We start from the raw sequence: 18,030 nt of genomic DNA on the forward strand, positions 1-18,030 counted from the left end.
GGATGGCCTGCCTTCCTCTATCAGGCTCTTTCCGACTTGGATCTCTCCCCTTTCCAGCTCTGATCACACCACACCAACATTAAAGCAGGTCTGATTTTTTAATCAGTGTTTCTGGTTTTGGCTGTGCTGCCTCTCGCTTTGCCTGCGTGTGTGGAAAGCAGCTGTGGAGGGATTGTCTTGTGGTCCCAATTTAGTTTTCAAACTGAAATCAGAGGATGAGATAGTGCTGTGGTCCAGCTGTGAGCAGAAGCCTCTGATCCCCTGCAGCCCTGACAAAAACTGCATTTCTAAAGGAGGGACTCTTTTTCGTTTTGATAGGATTGCAGTCCTCAGAGGTACTTTTCTCCTGCAGCCTCCTTGCTTACAAATTTCAGTTTATTAAAGGGGTGTAAATATATGGAAGCAATTGAATTGCTACAGCAGCTGGCAGTGGAATAGGAGCCTCTTGCTATTGGATTGATGCTTGGAGGAAGCAGTCACCTCTGCCCGGTAGCTCCTCTGGTTGGGGGTGAGAGCCTCTTGGAGATAAGGGGGAACTCAGACAATTCCTTGTAGGCGGCAGCTGCGTACTCTGGAGATGAGCCCTGGTGGTGGCACTAATTGGACATTGCCTGGAGTCCAAAGATTTCTCACTGTGTTCACTATGGGGAATGTGCAGGCTGGTGTCTGTTTTCCTTCCCAGGTGAGCTCTGTTGTGGCACATAGCAGTTGGAGCACAGGAGGTGTCTCCTGTCCAAGAGCAGGATACACTGCCCAGGTTTCAGATGTGTGTTAGACTCTGCTTACTGATCAACTCATCAAACATGGCACTGAGAGCTCATGAGAGGTTCATATGGGAGTGGGGCACTGCCACTTCAGTGCATTTGCTTTGCTCTGCATTCATCCCACCTAGCAGAGTTGTGAGGGCTGGCATCACCTTAAAGTCCCCCTGCAGGTACAGGACAGAGGCTGGTATGCCAGCTAGGAATTCCTGCCATCTGAATCATCCTCTGGAGATGTCCCTCTCGCTCTATCACCTTGGAGGGAGGTGGCATTCCTAAGCTGAGTGTCTCAATGAAGAAGAATGAGATAAATTTGGCCTTTAAAGTCCTGCTTCAGCTAGCACCAGGTTTGCTGTCAAACCTGGGGAGGGGAGGTTACCAGTCCTTTCCCATTTGTTCCAAATCTTTCTCGGGAATGCGGAGGGTCTATCCTAGGATGATGAACTTCATAGATAGGCTGTTTTCCCTCTATTTTCCCTTCTTTACATGCTGGAGATAGTACAGAGTTGATTACTAGGACATGAAAATACCTATGGGGAGGACTTGCAGTAGGCTTAAACTGCAGCAAGGGAATTACGTTAGATAGTAAAAAAAACTAGTGGTAAAATATGAACTAAGAGAGAAGATGTGGATTCTTTGCTTTGGAAGAACCTCATTCGTTCTTTTTTGTGGGTTGATTTTGTTGGTTTTTTTCTTTTCCTTAGTTTGCACTGGCAATGAGTTGCTTTATTCCCAGAACTGCCCAGCTGAGTAGCTCACCTATGAATTATTGAGTAGTAAGATAACTGGTTCTCTGCCAAAAGTTAATGCATATAGGATGCTTTTGGGGAAAGAATATCATTGGCTGACTGTTAGTGAATGTTTCCATCTAAACTATTTATATGCTGTTGGGAGCAGCGTGTCACTGCTAGCCCAGTTTGTTAAACAGAGGCGTGTAATAACAGATGCATGGGCATGAGGTGACACCTTGTTATCTTGTAGAAGACAGGCAGAACCTGAGCGAAGCGTTGGTGGTCTGACACTGCTACACATGGCAGGGCTCCCCTCTTGTGGGTATGTGGGTGGGCAGGAGAATGAAGGGTGGGCAGATCCACCCTGGCCATCATGCTGCTTCACCATGTTATAATTAGCAAAATTGGCTGTGAGCTAAAGAAAATATTTTTGTGTTAGTCTGTGGCAAAAAAAAAAAAAAAAAAAAAAAAGTCTATGGGGTTATGCCATTGGTCTGGCAGTACTTGAAGGTATTAGCTCTGAAATGCCCACTCGCACCCTCTATATTTCTCCTGTGAACAACTTTGCTGATTGGGTGGTAAGTTGGTGGGGGGAGTCTTATCAGCATGCATCTCACATATAAATGTGTGTGTGTTTTCTGTACATGCACCATCTTTTTCTACTTATCTTTTTCAATTAAGGGAGTGTACTGTTTTGAATGAGGCACTTGAAGGTAAGTGAGGCATGGGAATGAGGTGGCTTTACACTGTAGAAGAATACTTGTCTTTGTAGTGTCTTGTTAGGGTGAATTAATTGGGCAGTGAGTCTGGGTGGCGTTCCAGCATGTCTGGGACAGATCTTTTTTTGAGAAGGCATATCTGTGAGGCTAAAGGTCTGGAAATTCCCACCCAGGATGGACTTTCTTCAAAGCACTTGGTACAGCGAGCACGGGGTCTTATGTGTTAATCAGCACAATTTGTCATGCAGAAGAGGGAATCCTTTAGTAAATCCCTCTTTATTGAAACTAGGTGAAGACTGGTTGAGCTAATTGGCTTGGAAAGTTCAGGATAAGAGGAAAGCAGAAAAGCTGGTAGTGAATACATTTCATTTGCTCTTCTTTTAAAAGCAGTCAACTAGCACAGAACTAAACACCCTCTGAGCCCTGTCTCTCCAGACCCTGCACTCACTTGTCTAGCAGAAAATGTGCTCAAACAAATTTGTTTTCTTTGAAATAACAATATTTGCAACTTGGCTTTCAAGCACTATGCAAAACCCACAGATTTTATCTCCTCATACATGGTGAGACTGAAGTGGAAAGGCAAAAGTCATATAAGATGAAAGAATGAGATTTGGCTTTTAGCTGAAATAGGTTGAGCAAGCCTTCTTGGATCTCCCTTCTTCTAACTACTCAATTATATATTAAACAAGCATATGAGGCTGGGCTTGTAAATATAGGTTGGATATTTGTCTCCACGTGGAAAACTGTTGGAGCCTAATGTGTGTTCCTAGGGTGTGGGGTGTAGGTGCTGTTGCAAGGAACAGAATTGCTCAGCTGTGATTTCCCAGCCTCGTGACAATAAAAGGGCTTCCCGCTTGTTCAGGTGGAGACTTTTGGTCTCTTCTGGAGCTGAAACCATGGAGTTTTCTACATGCTGTGAGAAAAGGATTGCAGTATCTTTGCTGTCTGTGATATCTTTATTACCCCAAATTATGGGACCAGGGCTTGGAAAAGGAAGGCACCCTTTGCTGAGGTTGCTTTGGTTGCCTAGAGAAGATTAGGGAAGACTGCATCCAGTATGACTGCAAAAGGATACCTATAAGAAATTAAACAGATGCCAGATAGACTCATATAGGTCTCATAAGGTCCTAATAGCTGCCTGTGCTGATTTGCTTTCTAGAGAAAGAAATTACTTCCTGTTGTCATCAGCTTCTTCAGATAACAAGACACAGCTAATAACTGTAACTGACCACTAAGTGCAGTCTTTCATACCAGGTTATCCGTGTGTTGTTTGCAATGTTAATCCTACAAATGAGTGGTCAGTTGGGTCTCACCAAGGGACATGGTGAAGACCAAAGGCAGGAGTCCCGCTGGTGCTGTGATGTATGGCTAAGCTTTGAGGTAGTCAGTCAGTAGGGTGGGATGAGAGCTGCTGAAATTAAGCTGCTTTCTAATCCAGCACAGCTTGCTCTTTTCATCACTTGTGTTACGTACTGCACTGTCTAGATTTAAATAAAAATTTAAAGACTGGATCTGGAGGTTAGAGGAGAGGGTGTTTCTCACAGACAAGGAAGCCTGGGCTAAGAATGGAAGGACCAGGATATGGGTCCCGATATGGAAGGTATCCTGATTCAGGACACCAGGTACTGAAGGTGAGGATACAGGACTCCTGTGCTGCTTCTGTCTGATCTGAGTGTGTGTGTGTGACCTTGATTAGGGCATCTTTCTATTCATGCCTCTCCTTTTCCCCTGGACATTGCTGTGCTGTGGTGCTCTTTGCAGCAGAGGAAGTGTTGTGGGAAGTAAATTCCTGTAGCAAAATAAGAATGTAGCAGCCCATGGCAGCTGGACGGACCAGTGGAACAGTGCTAGCAGCTCACCACCCACAGAGATGGCTGTTGTCAGCTGTACATGGCTACATGGGGGACAAGGCTGCTTGTGAGAGAGCAGGTTATGAAAGAGCTCCCTAGCTCTGACGAACCTTCCAAAACAAACCAGCATTTGGAATTTGAGCAGGTTATGCTATTCACAGTTACCAAACTGCAGTGGGGAAGCAGAGTATGCATGTGTCTTGCATAGTAGTGTTGTCCTGTGATATCTAGGATATTCAACCTTCTCAATTATTGCCTGAACAATTCGTGTGAGGTCTGTTCACTCAGTGCTCCCCTGTTTTGCAGATGCTGGTTTGTCTTTAAGCTTGTCACTGATTTCTGTGCATCAGTCCACTCCAACAGGAGCCTTTCTTTGCCTTTCATACATACCGGATTGAGCAGCCTCATGACAGCATTGCCAGTGTCTAATTTAGGGGAATTTTTTTTTCTCTATTTACCCTACAAGTAAAAAGCTTCAAAGTGCATCTCTGCTATCCTGGGATGGTCTGACTTCATCACTGGTGAAAGAAACATCTCTGCCTTCTGGAGGCGTCTGAATTTGATAGGAACCTGCAGCAATCTGACAGCATTGCAAGGGCCAAGTATGCCTTCCTGAGCTGTGCCCAAGCAGGACAGCACAATGACAGCACAAGGAGAGACTGTGGTCTCTCTGTCGAGCTCTCTGGCTCTTGTAAGGAAGAGCCCTAGTTTAGTTTTACCCTTTCTCAAGGCTAAAACTAAAACAGACTTAAACCAAGCTGACCATAACTCTAAACTGTGAGAAGGAAGTGCACTTCTCACCCAGCAGGATGAGCATTTCAGTTCTGTTTATTTCCAATAAAACCAAGAAAATAAGAGGTTATTGGGACACAAAGCAACACTCCTTGGTGCTTGACATTTTGCTGTTGTACTTCTCTCGCTGCTGCCCTTCATCACTGTGAGCAGCATTAGGTTAACAGCCCTTTGGTGCAGAGCATCTGCTCTGGCTCACAGTGAGGAGCTGCCTTCAGCCCAGCTTTACTTTAGGGTGCCTGGCATGCTGGAGTAGGTTGCCTGTGTTTGGCTGATTGGAATTGCTCCTAACTAGCTAATTCTGCTGCAAAGGCAGACCGCCCTGCCTTGTGTTTCGCAGCAGCTGCATCTTAACAAGGTTGCTGGAGGAGCATTGTCTCTTTACCCCTTTCATCACTGCTCTTGCCAGCGAGTTCTTCTATAGTTAAGCTGTGTGCTGAGAGAGAGCAGTAATTGTCTATATTTGTTTGCTGTGTTTCTTGCCAGGGGATCCTGAAGCTCTATATGTGCACAGAGGTTTTTTACCTCCTGGAAGCGTAGCAACTTGCTGCCTGCAGTGTGGAGGCTTCTTAAAAGAGCACTTCTGATACAGGCACTGGAGTTCAAGGGAGATACAGAAAGGCATTTGAGGAGCCTCTGGATGAGGACTCACTTTTGGAACTGGGCTAAAAACTTAAAGAGCAATATGGCAGCTTGGCAAGCCAGAATAGCCAAATACTACTTCTTTATAGCCAGCAGGAATGCTGCTTCCCTGTGAGTATAAGAGGCAACTTGAAAATCATTATCCTTTCTGCAGCTCCCTAAAGGTGTGTCTGTGCAGGGCTCATGCCACAGTCTCTCCTCCAAGACAGCCCCCGTCTCAGGTGTACTGGAGCTGTTCAGTTCCTAGGTTTGGGCAGCAGGAGCACCAGCTCATTTAAACAAGCTTTCTTTTGCCTTTAAGGCAGGGAAAAAGAACAGAAACAGAAAAGGCTGTGTTGTTAGCAGCAAGGTTTTACAGACTGAATCCCTGCCTCTGTGGTGAGTCTGCCTTTTTTGTATAACCTCCTTGAACAAGTGTGAACTCCCCGGTAGGCATTGGAGGCCAGAGCTGATGGCTGACTCTTTAATTGCTGTTGACCTTCCTTTGTTTTCATATCCATTGGGAACCTTGGGGAACAACTGACCCCTGGTGTAGTTCTCTGTACTTTGTAGTGATGGGATAACCTGCTTCAGATCTCTCTCCATAAAATCTGGGAGCTCCAGGACTACATGCAGAGTTAATGCTCATTGGGTGTTTCCTAGTGCCAGAGACAAGAGGAAAAAATGTAATCAATTTTTAATTGATAGGCATTTTCAGGCATTCCCTTTGCAAGATGGTAACATAGGCTCAGAGCCTGTCCCAGTACAAATCAAGTAAATCCCATTTTCCAGCTGAAGAAGATTAAATATCTTCTGCATCCTTCGCTGCCCTGCTGTTCCAGTGACCTAAGGAAACATCTGGAGCATCCCAGCCCTGTTCCTTTGTGACTCTTTACCAGCCCCAGAAACTCCCTCAGTGAGGCCCAGGAGGGCACTTTCCTTGCAGCACATGTCCTTGCAGATGGTACTTTGTCCAGTTTCAGACCTTTTCTGCTGTCCCAGCCCCATACCTGGCACAGCCAGATGCAGTGAGGGAAGCTGCTCTCCCACCCCTCTCTCTCCTCCTCAGGAGACAGACTGTTCTGAGTACATCTGAGGTGGCTGTGCCATTTTTTTGAGCCTTCTTTTTTCTCTTCTCTGCCCTTTTTCTCTTTCTTTTCCCTTATATCACCAGCTGGCCTAGATTAGAATGTGAGACCCCACCAGCTTCAATTAAGGAGCAGATGTGACTGAAGAAATGGGATAGCAGCTAGGGATGGAGATGACACATTCATGGCACTTGGTCTAATCAAACAACTTCTCACATTATTCTCACTGTGAGGTGGGAGACATGTGAGCCAAAGGCAAGTCAGCACTTGGAGCACTCGCAGAGACACATCTCCAGGAAAGCCATCCATAATGAGCTGACCATGCCACTCAGCAAGGCAGTGTCAGCTCAGGCAGGGGCTGCTTTTAATCCACCTAAGTGCAGCAAGGGGCCCAGCGACTTAGAGTTGAGAGCAAGGTACCTTGAAAACAACCTCATCAAAGAAAGGCTGCCAGGTGGAGGGGATGATGGGGATGATTGTACACTGCCTGTACCCACAGATGCATTTGTGCCCCTGGGAGAGGGGACACTGTATGTCCACCTATGGGACAGTGCATGCACCACCTTCAGCTGTGGTGAAGATTAGAGATGCCACTAGTGTCACAGAGCTGTTGAATCTTGCTGGGGTCAGGCTGTGGGAGAAGAGAGACTGGTGTGCTGGAGCCCTTCCCAGCATGGCTCTGTTCAGGGCAGCAGGGATGCTGAGTGACCCATTGGTTGTTGGTGGAGCTGTGTCTGTGGCAGATGCTGCAGATGCTGGGTGTTGCAGGTTTTTGGGCCTGGCTGTGCTTGGCAACTCTGTGGCCCTTTAGAGGAGACAGGTGCTCTGTTGATCTGTAGGGCATAGAAATTGTCTGTGGAAGAGCAGGTGCTTTGAACCTGGAAAAGGTCAGTTGTGATTGTGCTGAAGCTGCTATAAATGCGTTCTCCCTCTTTTACATTCAGACTAACAGCTGTTTTGTGTTCAGGAAGCTTTTCTTATTTTAGATGGAGAGCTTCTGGTTATCCCCATGCTGTAGCATTTTAATTAAGAGTTTATTGCAAGTGAAACGTGTCTCAGATGGCTGTGGAGATTGAAGTCCTCTGTCATTGCATTAAATAAGGAATAACCCAAACAATACCAATCTTTCTCCTTGTTCTGCCTCAACCATGCCCAAATCATGAGATTCCCATAATTTTTTACAAGTGCTGAAGAAGTGCTAAAGATGCAGTAGTTTCCCTTTGCTAAGGAGGTGAACACACATCACCATTCCCATTCTCACATTACTGGCGGAGAAGCTGACATGGGTAGATGTGACTCACTTCCCAACATCAGGAAATTGTTGCCAGAGATAAAAATAAGACCCACAGTCCCTGTAGCCAGTCCATGATGTGTTGTGCTAATGTATTTGGGAACAAGCCTCTGAAACCCCTTAGGTGTGTGGGGAGAGCCAGTGCAGATCCCTCTACCTAAACAGAGTGTCCTTGATAACCCTGCCAGACACTGACGAGAAGAACATGACTGCTTGGGAGCTTACCTGCCTGCTCAGGGAGTGCATTTTATGCTGTGTAAGAGGACCAGTTATTCTGATTAGATCTGGGGATTGAATCCAAGCTGTGATACAGCTGCTGACATTGCACTTCTCACATGAGAGAGCAGAGCTTGGTAGCTCCTCCAAGCAGTGCTTGGTGTGGGATGAGTACTTGCTAAAGGTTCTTCCTACCTCACAAATGGGAGGGAGGTAGAATGTGGCCCCAGCCCAGTCAGAAAGGAATGTCAGACGACTGTGGCTTTTGGTGTGATGGATCCTGGCTCCATCCCCTTGGAAATCATAGGTGCCTGTCTTGCCAGAGGCAGTCGGGGTGGCTGTGCTGAGTGAGGCAGCTGTTCCCTGATGGCATGCCTGTCTGTTGCTCTGTTGGGTCTCCAGTCCCCCCCGTGGTGGAGCCGGCCTTCCAGGATGTGCGGCAGGGCATGGGGCACAGCGTCACCCTGCGCTGCACCATGCTCAAGGGCAGCCCCATGAAGGTGGCCACCTCCGTCTGGCGCTTCAACGGGAGCCTCCTGGCGCAGCCCCTGGCAGAGCAGCAGGACTACTCAGAGCTTAAGGTGGACAGCGTCAGCCGGGAGACCAGTGGGAGCTACGAGTGCAGCATTTCCAACGACGTGGGGGTCTCCACCTGCCTCTTCCAGGTGTCTGGTAAGTCACAGCTTGCACATCAGAGCAAGCTGTTGGATGGGGTCATGGGAAGCTTGCTCCTCCTAAACTGGTGCCAGTACAGTGCCAGTACTGCCTCCTCTGTGCCCAGCATTCTGTTCAGGAGGAATGTTTTTCCATAAGCCTGCAGGGACATCTGTCTCCATCGTTCAGACAGATGGACCTGGAGCAGCTAAGTGCTAGTCACTCGTACATTTTAGCAGTGTTTGACCACTTACAGGACTTAAACTCAAGGCTGCCATCAGCTTTCCAGCTTGGACAACCTGTGTCATCAGTAAGTATTGACCAAGGGGAGGTGAAAAACTCTGTACATCACTCCAACAGGCTCCAGACCATCTGATTTCCTCTTTAAAAGCAAGCAAACAAAGAAACAAAAGCTGTATGACGTGCCTTCCCTGTGACTCCTGTCTGTCTGTGTCTCACAATGCTTTCTAGAAAAAACACGAGCTGGGAATGGACACTGGTACTCAGTGGATTTGCTGCTCACAGTTTTCTGTGAATCCATCATCCACTGTAGCAGGACTCCTCTCCAGCACCTGCAACTGCAAAGAGGGATGGCAGAGTTATAGCATCTAAAATGGCACATCTGACCTGGCCTCTCCAACTGATCACTAAATCTGCTTTTCCCATGATCCCACAACTTACTTGGGCACAATTTTCTAGAAAAGGTCTCCCATGAAGTCACCTTAATAAACAATAAATTCAGCCCAAATACTCAGGTTTGAGTCCAGGGCCAATTTATAATATTTTTCAATCCAGGGTTGAAAAAATGAGAATGAATAACATCTAGAGAGGCCTGATTTTGAAGCAGGTCTTTCCTAAGGTTTGGAGAAGCTCGGGTGTGCTGTAACTCTGGGATGCTTGCCGAAATGGGGGAACCCAAACTACTTCTACTATTTGGGCCCCTTTTCAGGACCTTGCTCTCACTCCTTGAGATTTCCTGTAATTTGTCTGGCAGTGGATTTTGCTTGAGAGCTTTGGCCCTGTCTACCCTTTTCATATGCTTGTAACTCTCACATCACTGACAGCAAACCATATCCCTCTATGAGCCATCACAGAAAACTGCATCCCTGTCAAGCCTGGGGATGCTCCCAGGAATTTCTCACTGGTGGCAGTAACAAATACATATTGGCACCTGGTGTAGCTGTTCAGACATCTCTGCCTGTGTCCTGGACAGTTAACCAACTCATTAGACCTTCCAAGCCTGTAGAGCATCCTGAAAAATATTCCAGTGACCAAACTGCTGTTCTTGGGCTCAGGATTGCTGGAGTTTTAATTCCCATCAGCCACAGCCTTCCTACCTGAGCAGGGAGAATGGCATGGTCTTTTTTGGTTTCTGTTTTTTCTCTGTGGAAAAAAAACAAACAAAAAACCAACAAAACAAAAAAACCCAACCAAACAAAGAAAAAACCAACCAAACAAAACAACAACAAAAAAAAACCCCAACAAAACAAAAACCTTCCTGTGTGACAGAAAGACAGTGACTTATTTGTGACTGTGGGATGTTCAGATGCACTGAAAATACAGTACATGTATCTGACCAAGATGGGATTATTTTCTTCTAAGGATGGCTGATTAGCTTTCCAAGATGTTTTGGAAGGATAGTGAGACACCCACCCATTCCTCTTGAGGAAGTTATCAGGGCAGCCCGTACTGTTCATCATCTGCTCCCTCACTAGCCACAAGCACAGAAGAGCCTGAAAGACAGAAGTGGATAACCTTCAGCTCTTCCCAAGCAAAAGACAAAACTTTCCAGCAATAGTAAAAGCTTCCAGAAGGAAGTTCTGAAAGTATTTTGATGTGCAGTATTTCTATCAAAAAGCTTTTTTTTTCTACCTTCTATTTCCATCTTGGAGTCAATTAATAAGGAATTAATATCATGCAAGATAATGATTATCATCAGTTCTGATTTTATTTTGAAATCCATTATGAAGCTTGACTTCCATAGTCAATACAAGTTGAATAAGCTGCTATTAGTCTCTGAGGTGGTTCTGAACTTCTTGCTTGCGCAAAAAATTCAAGTCAATAAAAATAATAAGAGAAAAAGGACTTGGAAATAAATATCAATATTATCCATCTGAGTTCATAAAAAATAAACATTGAATCCTGTCGAGCCTGATTATAACCACACAGAATGGCAGGGCCTGTGATTCAAGTGGAAAGGTGCAGCAGACATCCTGGGGAGATGGTGTTCATGCCTGTTCTGCTCTCCAGCATCCCTTGCATCTTTCTGGTCTCTGCTGGTTCAGACTGGACCTGAACCCAGACACCTAAGCTTTCATTTAGGTCCAACTCCTGCCGTGCTCAGGACAGGACCTTCCAAAAATTGAAGTTCACTGGGTGAAATGATCGTAATTTCAAATAGGGCAAAATCGGTTATGGCTAAGACCTCGAGTTGCCTGTGAGCCCTGTGCATTAATTAGTCTGCCAGCTGCTGGGCTGCATGGCAGGAGCCTTCAAATTCTGTTTGATAGTGATTCGGGACAGCGGCTGCTGGGGAAATGATGGGAAGTCTCTTCTTCTCTGAACTGCTCATTTTCTCTCTGGTACGTCTTTCCTCCTGTGTTTCCCTTCTCCTGCTGCACTGTTTTTAAGGAGAGATGTGGGTTTAGAAAAGACATCTCTGCCCCTGCCAAAGCTCCCACTGCTTTTACCCGGGCTGAGGTCAGTGTCCCCTTTGCTGCCGAGTTGACTGTTGCGTTACAAAGGGGCTGGAGCACTGTGTTGCCAAGGCAGGGGAGGTGCAGAAGGAGCAAGGTCTCCTTTTTAATGCCATGGTCTCTGTGTGATAAATAACACTTTTCCTATGACCTACTGGCCAAATGATCTTTCCTCAGGGTTTGTTAGCAGGAGTCTCTGTAAAGCAGCAGATGAAACGGGAGAAATGCCAGTTTAAGGCTGTTACTTCAATCTAAACTACAAAACAAGGGAGAAAAGATTAGAGCTGGTTCCAGCTGGAGAACTGAAGTTGTTCCCACCTTCTCAGGTGCTGGTCATGTCCCACTGGTGTTGCAGGGCTGTTAATCTTCCCAACAGTTTAGGCTGTGAAAGCAGTAGTGATTCACAGAAAATGGTGGCACATTACTGCAACAGTAAAGGTGTCCATCATGTTAGAGGCAGGTGGATAAGCTGGGTGAGTGGAGCTCTTCCACTCTCACCACGTCTCTTTGTAAGTTTTGTTCCCCTTGATCCCGCTCTTTTACTTTCCTCCCTCTTTTTTCTTTTTTTCCCCTCCAGCAAAAGCTTATAGCCCAGAGTTTTACTATGACACTCCCAACCCCACCTTGAGCCAGAAGCAATCCAAGAATTACTCTTACGTCTTGCAGTGGACCCAGAAGGAGCCTGATGCTGTGGATCCCATCCTCAAGTACCGCCTAGAAGTCCGGCAGGTAAGGTCTGCTCTTCTGGAGCCCCAGCATATGGCCTTGGGAAGAGAGCCATTCAGGAGGCATTTACATCAATGCCTCCTTGCTGATTAAGAGCTGAGAGTGATGAAATTGGCAGATCCTGATGGTCTTGCACCTTCCCCCCTGAATGGAAGAAACAGGCCAAGTGCACATCTCGGTGTTCATTTTTGCCTCTGGGGTTGGGTACAGTCGAGGTCTTTCAAAGCCCCACAGGCCCCATTGGGCTGTTCACGCTCAGTGTTTTGAGTGGGGTTTTAATGGGAACAATGCCTTATAGTCATTAGTTGGTGCTGCAGATTTTGTAGGCCAAAGATTCAAATGAGTGGAATTCCATCCTCCTCGCTCGTGTGGAAAAAAGGGACTAAGCTGAAGAGCTCTCCAGGCAGGGACTGCAGGAAAAAGTCAGTGGCTGTTTGTGTTGCAGAAGGGCTTTCATCCTGTCATGGTAGCTAAGCTATTTGGACTGTATGAACTCTGTAGGGGAAGAGAAGTGGGTTTAAAGGTTTCTGAGTTTGAAGAGAAATCATACTGGGGGTTGGGGGCTGGGGGAGAGGACTGAGTGAAATCTGAAGACATCACTGGTTGGAGAAGGTTAGGGAAAAGAGTTTGATGTTTTTAAAGAGCACCTTATCTTGGCAGGATTGCTGGACTTTCATCCATTCCCAACAAAGTGCCTTCATTCAACAGTTTTGAAAAACGGGGACGCTTAAAATTGGTGGTTCTTGCCATTCAGTGGTAGCTGGGAAGCAAACGCATTTTGCAAGGAAAAGTTTGTTTACTGTAGAGAGAAAACAAAATAATTAAAAAGATTCAAGTGTCTCTTTCCTCTAGTTCTGCACAGTAGGCTCCAGTTTTATGTCTCTGTTTGATTGTGAGCTCTCTGGGGTCGGACAGCCTTTGTTTGTTACTCACACTGCATGGAGCACATTGTCAGTACTTAATAATAATATGGGACATGTGGGAGCCTCTAATAATGAAGGCAGTTTGTCATAGTAGATCTTCCCTCTGGGCCAAGTTTCGCTGTTATCAGCACTGCAACTCAATGAACAAATTTGTGGGGTTTATCCTTCTCCAGTAAGTTGAGGGGTTTTTTTTCTTTTTGCACAGTGTCTAAAAGTAATCTTGGTTCTATTCTTCACTGGGCTCCTACCAAAAGGGATCTAGAAAGGGGAAATCACTTTTCTGGTTTAAGTTACGACAAGAAAGGAGCTGAGTGCCTTGCTCACACACACACACACACACAGTTTTATTCATACCCCATTGGTTACTGCTGTTAATTTTTGCAGCATCACCATGTAGTTGTGGCTATTGAGTGCTGTGTTTTAGAGGAGCATGATACTGAGGCCCTGCTGTAGCCCAGTCAAATATATGGGAAGGCTCTTAGAAATGGTTACAGGTGTTATCATGGTGGCCTGGGACTGGATAAGGGAAGGCAGAGAGAGGAGGAGGCAGGGGAGCTTTGTTCTCACTTCTGTCAAGCACAAGCAGGAAACACTGTTGTGGTACTACTGTAAAAAATTAACTCTGTCCTGGCTGAAACTAGGACACAATAGAAAAGGTTTTCATGGTAGTGCCTCCTCCTGGCCTTTCTCCAATGAAAACTCTTGCATTTCTTGGTGAGGTCTCCACCTCCATGAGCCATATGGAGGTCTTACGGAGCCCTTTTCATTTCCTTGCTGCAGAGGATCACATCCCCTCTCATATCCAGCCTACTGCTTCCCTGTGTTCATGTGCTGCCTTCCTGGCGTTTTTGCTGTGATGTCTCATCTCACCTGGACTCCAAGCACCCTTGTGACACCCTCTGATCTTTCACTCCTTTCCTTGCTCCATCACCCTCTCCCATGTCCTGCAGATTCTGCGGCTTTATGGCACCTTTTTCTCTGTGCTGGGCCACCTGGGCTAAGCTTTGCATCCTTCTGTTCCATTGTTAGACTGCAAAACATAGTGACCTTAGTGAATATAACTGTGAAAACCTTAAATGCTTAAAAGGGTTACTGACTGAAGAGCTCTTAAGAAAGGGGATTTGTCTGCCTGAATGTGGAGCTGCTGTTTGCCTGCTGTTTGCCAGAGTATCCTCACTGGATACGCTGGCTTTCCAGGCACCAGCTGTGGTGGCACAAAAATCCTCCTAGGGAGCTCAGATTGAATTGGAATATTCTCCTTAGGTGAAATGGGCCTTACACGTGGCCAGATGCAACAGATTTATTGCCAGCATCAAGCTGGTGGAAGCTTAGCCAGCCAGCCAGCCCACCTTCTCCCCAGTCCTGGGAGCTCCGCAGCCTCAGTGTTCATGGCAGGGGCTCTTCAGCACCTTAAGGATGAACTAATGTGGCAGCCTGAAGTCTTGGGATGGTGAGGGGCTGTCAGGGGAAAGAGGGGATGGAAAGAGGAGAATTAACTCTCGCTGAGATGGAACCCAAAAGGAAACCAGCTGGGATGCCCACTGGTTGCAATTTGGTTTGCTAGTTTTCATTTCACACTCCCTGGTATGCTCAAGGAACTTTTGGCATATGTAATATGAAGATCCCTAAGTAGCAGGATGCTTTGCAGGGCACCTGGGAACCCTTGAATTAAATTTGCTTGCTGCAGCTGCTGAAAATGGGGCTGGGTGAGAGTCAGAGTGCTGCTTATTAATTGCCTGGTGCCGTGCCTCCTCCAATTCTTCCTGTTCAGCAGCTTCCTAGGGCCTTACTGGGGGGGTTGTAAGCAGTCTGGGGGAATTTGGTTGCCTAAGCAATGCATGGGGGCTCCCAGCAAGATGGGCAGATGCACTTCCACCAGAGCTGATTGATCCCAGTGCTGTGGAGCAGGCTGAGAGACACAACAGACGCACCAGTTCCAGTAGAATAAGAATTAACTTTCGATTAAAACCTGATAAGCAGCTTGACAGCTTGGAGCCACTGACCCAGGAAAGTGCATATGGTAGCAACTTGGAGCAAGCTTCTTGTAAAGCCTCTACTCTATATCTCGGCAAAGAGGCTGTTATTTCCTGGAGGCTGTCATTCAGGTGGGCTTGGGCAGTGGCATTGCTGAGTGACAAATCAGAGGGGAAAACATGCCCAGTGAAAAACAGCAGGGGCCTCACAGCTGTCTGTCCTGACAGCTTGGGAGGTTTTCCCTTTCTTGCTGCAAGGCAACTGATCCAAATGCCAAACACCTTACTTCACCTCTGCCAGTGACCTCAATGAGGTCACAGCTTTGGGTGGTTTGGTTGTGGGCAGATGCCACGAGGCTTTTTGGCTATTTGTGTGGTCAGCTTTTTTTCTTCCCTGTATTCTTGCAGCATAGAAAAGGCACCGAAGTACTGCATTCCAAGTGAAAATGCTTTTCATTGCTTGGGGATTCAAAGCAGCCTCCCCAAACCAGATCTTTGCTTAAAAAATAAAAAGCCTTTTAAGTTGCTTGTTTCTCGCTGTGTATTTTATACCCATCCCAGGGCTCTGCTCTAACATTAAAGAGAAATGAAAAGCCATTCTAGTACTACAAGCAGGTTGCATCATGGAGGAAAGATCTAAGCTGGGCTGGTGGTTATGGTTATGGGCGATAGTGGCAGAATAACTGTGCACTCAATGAGCTGGAACCCATCTGTGACCTGAGGCTGCAAGAGAAAGAGGAAGGAGAAGCTCTTGGTGCAGTACAAAAGTTTAATCTTCATTGCTCCCCTCAAGGCGACCTGAGGCTGCAGTCTCCTCTGTACCTTCTCACACACAGGCTCGGGCCAGAAACTGGGCCAGCTTTACATATTTCCTGGCTTTCCCCTCCTCAGAGCAGTCTCAGTCTACCTGCTAGACAGACCCCTGAAATTTGCACTGGGCCAGGCCCCAGACCCATCTGCTAAATTAGCTCACTGGGTTGTCACTTCAGATTAATTCCTGTCAGGAAGACTGTCTTTAATGAGACTGGCCCTGTGCAATGCCTGAGTAATTGTATGGTCTCTCTTTGTTTGTACTTTCATCCCCTCCATGTTGGATAAACATTCCCTGCTGTCTCCAAAACTCATCTGGGCTTGGGAGCCGGCTGCCACTTGCCTCATCAGCCAGCCAGAGCAGCATTAATGAGAGCTGCGGCAGTGGGGAGCCTGCACACCATGTGGGGAGGTGACAGATAACAGAGCTGTTTGGACAGACATAGGACAGGGGCATTAGCAGGAATTTAATGACTGTGATTAGAGTGCAAGGTTAACTCCGCTGATAGCCATCCCAACGCAGCAGGAGAGGTTGTATGCCGAGGCCCACGGCCTGTGGATCTGTATCACTTCATTTCTGCCTCTGAGTTGTTCTTTTTCTCTCCTCTGAGCCCACTTCAGCACTGTCTGTCTACTGCTGCCTGTCTTTGGCTTCATTAGCTGTCGGAGCCGGCCACCCCTCTGAGGGCCGGGTGTCTCTCCCACTCTTTACATGCTGAGCAGGGGGTGGTACTAAGCAAAAGGGAGGATGAACAAGCAGTGCACCCACCCACATTTTCCCATAAATGTTTGCTTGAGAATGCCTTTGGGTCCCAGATTGGAAAAGGCTGTGACTGCAGAAAGGTGATATACTTGAGCAGGTGTTGGGTCTTGCAGCAGCCCAGCCGTGTATCCTGGGAGGTGAACAAAATTCCTTTTCTTCTGCACATGCTATGGTGGCTTCAGGCAAAGATTCCTGGGAAAACGAGCAGCTGGCGCCTTGGGGGGTTGCCTGTGGGCTGCACCTCAGAGCAGGGGGACACCTGGTAAGGAGACAGCTCTGCACAAGGCAGAGTTCAGGGTGGCTGAACTCGCTTTAGTAAGGCTCTGACATTTTGCTGGCTCCGCAGCACAATGCTGCCATTGCCAAGGCAACTGCTGCAGACCAGGCTGGGTCCATAGCCCTCATCCCAAGGCTCTCTGATGCACTGTGACCTCACTGGCCCTATCCTGTGCATTCCCACAGTAGTATTGCAGTGGGGTTTTCAGCTGGAGGATGCTGCAAGAGCTGAGGAGGTGATATCTGATTTAGGACTTAACTAAAAAGCAGTCAGGGCTGTCCTAGTTTTCATACTAGAAAATGAAAAGCTTGAAGAAGAGTTGCAGCTTGTGGGCTAGGAAGGGACCCATCCTGCTCTGGATAAAATGTGCTCTGTGGTGCACTGACCTGGCGTTACCTGGAAAAAGGGAATAGATTTGTGGTGCCACATCCACCAAAAAAACCTCCAGCTGACAGGGTGCTTAATTGGACAGCCCAGTTTGATGTCCAGGGTAGGACACAGACAGGGCACTTGGAACAAGGATGTGTGAGTCCTTTTACCTAGAGTATCACAGTCCCAGCTGGCTGCAGCCAGGAAGGGAGTGTGGCTTTTCCTGAAGCAGCACTTGGTGGCCTTGGCTGCATGTGAGGTGCTGTGTGGACCGAAATACCCATGGGGTGTGACAAACCAAATCCCTTTACTGTTCATCCTTGCACTTGATATGGGCTCTGCTGGTCCCATCTCACTGGTTTTGGGGCTGGGGACTCCAGTGGCTTGGCTTCACAGTGTTTGCCCAGCACTGAATCTCAAAGCCGACCTTCTGTCACAGGATGGCTTATAAGTCACATCTGTCAGAAAGCTTCTCTAGTCCTCTTCTTATTTTTTTGCCTACCTTGTCTCCCAGTTTGATGTTTGATCACAGGCTGCTGTCATATGGGATGTCAAATCAACGCAATTCCATCTACCTGCAGAGACATTTTCTGTAGTGGAAAAAGGGCTTTTTTTAGTTCTAACTATCCTATCTCCCTACTGATGCTCTTTCTTTTAATTTCAACTTTTGTTCAGGAAGTGAGAATAGGCAGATTGTATCTGTGCTCTCAAGACAATTGCCTTCAGTTGTGCTAGTGGCCTACGTGATGCTGGGCAGGACTCAGCCCTGA

General features: G+C 47.0%; 1 protein-coding gene across 1 annotated transcript in view; it reads left to right on the forward strand.

The window, feature by feature from the left end:
- Positions 1–18,030, forward strand: part of MDGA1 (MAM domain containing glycosylphosphatidylinositol anchor 1) — a gene marked incomplete at both ends in the record, with an annotated part of 139,779 nt that overhangs the window by 84,220 nt on the left and 37,529 nt on the right. The window contains 2 exons of the mRNA XM_082302670.1: positions 8,472–8,741; positions 11,997–12,148. Coding sequence (XP_082158796.1) covers positions 8,472–8,741; positions 11,997–12,148 — 422 coding nt within the window. The remainder of the gene's footprint in view (positions 1–8,471; positions 8,742–11,996; positions 12,149–18,030) is intronic.

This window comes from Coloeus monedula (genome assembly GCF_965178545.1).
Source record: "Coloeus monedula genome assembly, chromosome: 2".
NCBI classification, from domain to species: domain Eukaryota; kingdom Metazoa; phylum Chordata; class Aves; order Passeriformes; family Corvidae; genus Coloeus; species Coloeus monedula.